The 7,516-nt window shown below is 41.7% G+C and overlaps 1 protein-coding gene across 1 annotated transcript in view; it reads left to right on the top strand.

The window, feature by feature from the left end:
* Positions 1 to 5,989, top strand: part of USP11 (ubiquitin specific peptidase 11) — a 3,313,221-nt gene extending 3,307,232 nt beyond the window's left edge. Inside the window, exon 24 of the mRNA XM_044080280.1 lies at positions 4,068 to 5,989. Within this exon, the coding sequence (XP_043936215.1) occupies positions 4,068 to 4,313 (246 nt within the window). The 3' untranslated portion in view covers positions 4,314 to 5,989. The remainder of the gene's footprint in view (positions 1 to 4,067) is intronic.
* The last annotated feature ends 1,527 nt before the right edge of the window (positions 5,990 to 7,516 follow it).

Here is a 7,516-nt window from a genome sequence, read left to right on the forward strand (position 1 = left end):
TCCTCCTCCCATCCTTAGCTTTGGGAATCTACCCAAAAGTGATGACTGCAGCAGTGAAACACGAAGAACATAGTACAGTTGTGTGCACTTACCACAAATGTAGATGTTTGAGTGTATTAACTGTTGCAGTCCTGGTTACCCTCCCTCCAGCCCCCTTCTTTTTTTGGATATACCTCTACTTTCTTTTGCTATCTTCAAAAGCTTTTTGGTGTATTTGCTTTTCTATTGGCGGTATAACCTTGTATATTTATAGATTTAATTGCTTCCCAATAAGGGGGCACCTGACATCTGGGGCAAGAAAAACTGATGTTATGGCATCGGCTGCATGTTTTATACCCCGGACGACCTGACATCATGGAAGAAGGGACAGCAACCGACGCAGGACCCAAGACTTTGTTAATCAGGCCGACTGAGGGCTACTGCAAGCAGATAACCCAAAAGTGATGACTGCAACAGTGAATACACTCGAACATCTACATTTATGATAAGTGTACACAACTGTACTTTCTCCAAGCTCTGGTCGCTCCGCCTTTCAAGCCTGCCACAACTGCAGATCTAAAATTTCTATCGTGGAAAACAGCTTTTCTGGTGGCTATTACTTCTGCTAGAAGGGTTTCGGAATTACAGGCCTTGTCCATAAAATTCCCGTACTTGACTTTTCATAAAGATAGTTTCCCTTTGAACCAACCCATCTTTTCTTCCTAAGGTGGCGTCACCAGTCAATATCAATCAGATTATAAATTTGCCTGTGTTCTTTCCCAATTTTACCAACAGGATGGAATGCAAACTACACATGTTGGATGTTCATAGACAGTTACAATTCTATTTACACAGGACAAACAATTTTCGTAAATTTGATCAATTGTTTGTTTCGTTCTGTCGACCCTTTTTGGGCAAACTCATTTCCAAGGTCACTATAGCTAGATGGATTTCTTCATGCATCCTGCAGGTCTATAAGGACAAAGGCATGTCTCTTCCAGGACAGGTTAAAGCTCATTCCACTAGGTCCATGGCTACGTTTGCAGCTTTCTGGTCTAAGATGTCTTTGGATGACATTTGCTCTGCAGCTACTTGGTCCTCATCTCATACATTTATTTCCTATTACAAATTGGATTTGACATCTAGAAGGAGAGCATCCTTTGGCTCTGCTGTGATCCGGAATATCCTTCCATGAGGGTCTCCCAGGTGTTTAGTAGCTGGGGACTCTGTCCCACAGGTTGAAGACCAAATGAAGTAAACTACTTCAGATAAAGAAGTTATGTACTCACCATAATGTTCCATCTGAGTAGTTGTACTTCATTTGTCTTCAACCGTCCCTCCCTCCTTCCCCCGGACCTTGGCACATGTTCAGCCTATGGGCTGTAGTATAGGTCACAAGTATGTTATCAGGTCAGGTTCTAAGTATAAGTTCTGCAAACTCGATCTGGGGATGGAAGGCAGTGGAGGTGTATTATAGGTAAGGGGAGGAGTCTGGAGCTCAAAGCTGATGCTAGTAATTTTTGCCGGCTCGGATCCGATATGGATCCGTATCCCACAGGTTGAAGACAAATGAAGTACAACTACTCAGATGGAACGTTATGGTGAGTGCATAACTTTTCTTTATCTGTATGGTATTTTTGAAAGACACATTCTCTGGCTGACAAGTCCCTAGTGCTTAGTACAAGCCAAAATAAGTCTTCCTTTGTTGGTGTGATAACTGGCTTCACCTCAGGACAAACCTACTACAGTAGGTGCTATTCCTTTGCTGGATCTTTGATATAATTTTTTAAAAGTGATTGTAATTGCCAAAAAGCCTTCCACTCATCAGACCTGCATTGCCAGAGGGAAGTGTGTCTTCATTTGGATGGAATGTTTTCTCTACTGCATCTTTTGTTTAGTTTGCAGGTTATTCGAATGTAGCAGATATGTCTGTCTTTGGTCTTTTGTTACTCCACAGTCAAGGTGCATATGTATGCCATTTCAGAGCATGACAGTTTTGTGAATGGCAGGACTGTGGCTCAGCACAGGGCTATCGTTTGGATCATTGAGCTTATCAGGCACATCCTCAAATAAATAGTGGCTATGGACTCCAGTATCAGTGTTGGTAATTACAAACCGCACCACTGTCGGTAAACAGATGAGAGCCAGGTTTTTACATACTGTGCAGGCTAGCCATGGTTGCTTGGGAGGTGGGAATTCAGCACAGTCTTCCCCTTCATTGAAGCAGGATTTGTATCACCACCTGCCCTTCTCCTTGCATGTTTGAACTAGTCAGTCTAGTCAGCAGTTGTGAAATGTGTCTTGGCTGTCCCTTTTTTGTGGCCATTACTTCCCACAAGAGCTGCAAGCTCTTGTTTGTTGGTAACTAGTCTTTCACAAGGATTGGCTGGTCCCATAGGATTAACACACTTTTCATTCATTCATTCTCTGATTGCCTACTTATCCATTTCAGTGTCCCACTTAGCTGGAGCCTACCCTTGCACGCAGTGTATGCATGGCAGAAAAAACTCTTGGATAGGACATTGTACACTGAAATATAACACAGCTATGAGCAGTTTCACCATTTTATCTTCGGCATGTCTATTGGAGGTGTTGGAGGAAATTGAAGCACCCAGCAAGTATCCATGCAGGTACAGGGAGGACATGCGAAGTTTGCTTAGAAGGCATTACAAGAGCTGTGAAGCAGCAAAGATAAAGTACAGATGCGGAAGACCTACTTGCATATAACAGTAGATGTTTGAATTCCTTACTGCCTCAGTGGCATTTTGGGTTATCTGCCAAGGTAATCCATACTGGCCAGCTTTCAAAAGCTGACTCCCACTCCCCCTAGCCTCTTGTGACAGTTGATTGGCTGAACATATCCTGGGACCGACACCTTCAGCTTCACAGGAAATGAGTTTTCAGTCTTTTGCTGTATCCAAAGAAAGTTCACTGGCTCTTCACAGGATCCAGTATTTTTCAGTCTTACTGCTTAGATAAGACACATTTGGGGACCCCCTTCCAGTCATGTTATATTACATTTATATTTTCTGTTTGTTTACAAAATATTTTATTTCTGTTAGTATTTACTTTAATTCCTATAGGAAGTTCTGCTTGTAGCAGTGTTTATTTTAGCTTCTATCTGTGACAAAGGCTTGTTTTTAATGTTTCTGAGGAAACGTTCTATTTCTCTCTCAACTGTGTAGTGTGTGTGTGTGCGTGCTGTTAGATACTAGGGGCTGTCTCTTGCAGTCAGAACTGCAAATTAATCAGTCCTGTATTTACCGTTACTCTGCTTTATTTTCATCTTTACCAAATGTTTTCCTTTGCTTCAGGTAAAGAGGGCTGGTAGTAGTTAAGCAAAAGGTATGCATGTTTGTTGCTAACTGTATTATGTTTTACCACTAGATGGTTAAATGCCCGTTTAGGAGTGTGAATGAATCCTAGTACCGTTTTTAACAATGTACTTTGTTGTTTTTTTGGTTCGTTCACACTTTTGCCAAGCGTTATTGTACTTTGATGTTTAACACTTAAGCCTAATCTGGCAGGCACCTTGGTTCTTCAAAACTCTGCTTTCTAAGCCCAGATTTTTAGGTACTTCACTGACTTGGGCCTTCCAGAGAAGTTCAATCTGTACTGCTTAGGAAGGCTATCTATAAGGAGTGATCATTTCTTATCACATCCCTCCTCATTTTGATGACCACTTCCATGCAATATCTGAAAATGGGTTTTCTTACAAATCAGGCAAGTGTTGAATTTTATATTCTTGCTATATGGCTTTCAGGTGCACTTAGTGCATGAGGGTCAAACCGGGGGAGGTGCAAGGGCTTGGAAGTATCATCTTAGACCAGTGCATAACATGGGTGCATGCCGCAAAGTGTGGGAGCCTGAGAATTTTCAGAATTGTGCCGTGTTAAGGGAATCAGAAGAGGAAATCTCTCCAGTTATACCCACTGCAAGAAGTCCTTATCTTACAGCTCAACTGTTAAGGTAAGTATGTCTCTATTATTTATATATAGATTTGAATTTTTGTCTCTTTTCATATCAAGAAAAATGCTTGTAATGGTCATTTTTTACCCTGTTAATTACTTTTGTCTTCTTTTTTTCAGTCTCGTGCAGCTTATGTGCTGTTTTACCAGCGACAGGATAAAATTCCACAACCCACTGCTTTCCCACCTCATCCAGACTATTCCAGCATGGACATTGCATCAGACCCAGATCCAGACACAAACGGCACCAACTCCTGTAGCAGCATCTCTAATGATGTAACATCTTGTAACTCCTGTGATCATTTGGAAGCTGCTGCCTCCACTTCCTTTTCTTCCTGTAACAGTGAAATCAGGGACTTGGACTGACAGCAGGAGCATGCTGAAGAGACAGTGGGACCCATTGTATCACAGCTTCTTAAGACTTGAATATGCCATCTTTCCCTTAGAAGGGGGAGCTGATGGGATGATTATCTCAGGCCTGCATTGGGACTTGTCCCCCTGGGTAGAGGTAAATGCATCCAAGAGGACACAGACTGCCATTCCTGTATGCTCACTGTGAAAGCAATAATTGCATTTTTAGGGAATGAGGACACTTTTGACTGCATAATGCAGTATGTGCCTCTCTGAGCTGTGCAGGTCCATTTATACATTTTAGAAAGTCAGAGGGGTTCTGTCAGCCATGCATGCGGGCTGAGTGAAAGCAGTCTAAATGCTAGTTCACATTATTGCTTTTAAATTCATATTTTTCACTCTTGTTCTTTAGTTCCAAGTTTATGTCTGTGTTAGTCATGCTGTTACATTTTGATAGCAACAGATGGCCAGTGCCAATGGCAGATTTGAGAGTAGGGTTCTCCTGTTGGTTGTAGCATGTAGTAAGAAGTGTACATTCCACATCAGAGCACCTCTTACTGAGCCAGTAAGAAATGGTGTATGGTGCTGTTTCCTGACATGTGAACCTTTACCAATCAAATATGCTAGCTAAATGCTTTGTCAATTCAACACTGTACATTCTTGTTTCCACTATTTAACGTGAGTTTTTATTAGGCACTGGAATTGATGAAAATGATGAACATACAGGAGGTGCAGGATGTGACTGCATAGATGAGATGAGCTTCAATTTCCCAGCATTTCATTTCTTTAATACACTTGACTAAGTGAATTGTATTTAATAAGGTCAGCATTTAACCCGCTGATGTTGTACCTGACCCTAGGGATGGGCAGAGGATCATAGATTCCTGTTCCATTTCCCTCATTTTTCTGCAGTGATATATTAGTAAGCAAAGAGATACATTCTTGCACACTTTATCTGCAGTGTTTTACTGAAACAGAAGATGTAATATGTTGGTCCTTAAATTTTCACCAGCCAGTGTAGGTAAGTTTGTGCATTTCCTGTATCACAGGTCACTTGGCACTGTGGATAAAAAATATTTAAATTGTTTGCTTTTAGTCCATGTTCTTTACAGGCAGAGCATTTATTTGTAAATTCTACACTGCCATTCCTGCACTGTACTTAGCTCTGTGGCAGAGGAGACTGCAGACCAATTTGTTGCTGGTCATCCACCTTTGGGCCACCATTATATGTGTTTCTGATAAGTTTCTGACTAAAATATTTTGAGAGGTTATGGACAGTTTCACTGTGTGTAGGGGATATTGATAACAGTCGTGTGTCCGGGACATCAGAGAGCTGCTGCTTCACAGCAGCAATAGTAAACAAGCTCTGCTCATTGTACTTTTCCCCTCCCGCTTTTTTACCTCTACCCAGTACTAATCCTGAACCTACTGCTGAAAAAAAGTTTTATTTTTTTTAATAACTTTATGCAAATATTTTGTTGTCAGTTCTTACTGATGGTGTTTGATTTATATATGATGAAAAAGTTACTTGAAAGAATCAGATGCAATATACTCTTTCTACATTAAAATGTAAATATAGCAGTATTTTATTATTGAAACTGGGCTAATGCAGATTTGGATGTTGGTGGGAAGTTCTGGATGGTCCTAAACAGAATTAAAATGCCCAGGTACTAGTATGGGCTTGTATGTCACAGTTATGATTCCTTTGTTTCATAAACTTGAGGAGTAAGGTGAAATGCACATACAGATGTTTAACAATATGTACTGCTTGATTTTATTTTTTATTTGTGATCGTTTTATTCTTATGGTATGAGGACTGTCAAAAGGATCAATGCTGCAGTCTAATTCCTTACATGTAGTAATCACCCACAGGTAACTGTCTATCCTTCCAGAGTTATCATTCATCCCCAGAGTAGAGCTGGTCTCCTCCCCATGAGGAAGACATCAGCATGGTGCCCGTTAGAAAAGGGAGAGAAGAGTGCATCATCTTCACTTTTGTTTTCTCTCACAAGAAGTGCCTCATTGTAAGTTCATCATCATCTTCTTGGTGACTTCTAGAAAAGTGTTAGGCACCTAGATTGAGGAAAATATTTTTAAATTATTTATCTAATCTTGTTACAGATTATGCATGCTGTGCTTTGAAGTAATTATTCCAGATTTTTAGTAGAAATTTTTCCACCACCTGTGAAGTCTGAGGATGTCTCCAGCAAATTTGGCTTGGGGAGATTCCCTTGATAGATTTTTATCTCCGTGGCTTTCTTTCTGCTAAAGAAAAATGTCCGGATCTGATATGTCCTTTTCATTCTTCTTTGTGAATAGGTTTGGGATCCAGTCCTCGGATGCAACTCACCCGTTTTTACAAGACTTTAGATCCAAATCTTGTGTCCTTCCCTCTACCCATAATGTTCTATTCATCCCCAGCTCCTCAGATCTTGTTTGCCACCATTGCGACAGGACACTATTCCAGGTCTCGAGTAGTGAGAGTTGCTTTTTCTTAGTTACTTTGTTAAACTTATAGTGAGTGCACCTATCCAGCCAATTTTGTCATCTCCTCCGATCAGACCTGTGGTTTTGGAGTCCCAGGATCCAAGATCCCTGAGAGATTTGGTGTCTAATCCGAGGAAGCTCCCTTCCTCTACTTCGACTGTATCCCTGTCAAGCCCTGCCCTGATGTCTTCAGATCAGGGTGTGTCTCAGATCTGAGAGGTCAGCACTGGTTCTGAGGGGTTAGGTTTGGCTTCTGCTTTGTCTGATCTGTGCCTCAGCCCTGGATAGTTTGATTCCAATTCTCTTTGGAGGGCTCAGATCCAGGATTGGCCCTGACCTTCCATCTTTGACAGCTTCGGCTCTGGGTGGGGGGAGGGGTTCCTCGGACCCATCAGACTTTCAGGTAGTAGAAAGGGTTTTCTCTTTACATAGAGAGACGTCTTCTCAAATTTCGGATCCTACCCCTCCTCCTCATCAGGACGGAGCTGAGAGATCATCATTTCTGCTTCTCAGGGTCAGCCAGCTCAGGGAAGTCTCCACACAGGTTCTCCAGAGGGATTTGCTCTTTCTTCAGATACCTATCCTGAGCACCCCACGGAACAAAATGTGTAAGAGGAGGCACATAGACTCCCCTGTGTAGTCAGTCGCGGAATACACCAATTTTGATGAGGGCGAATAATCTGTCCAATCACCACCTGACGATGTCACCTTTGGGGACATCCTGGAAATCC

The sequence above is a fragment of the Protopterus annectens genome, chromosome 8.part0, assembly GCF_019279795.1.
Source record: "Protopterus annectens isolate FY-2018-M chromosome 8.part0, PAN1.0, whole genome shotgun sequence".
In the NCBI taxonomy this organism is placed as follows: domain Eukaryota; kingdom Metazoa; phylum Chordata; order Ceratodontiformes; family Protopteridae; genus Protopterus; species Protopterus annectens.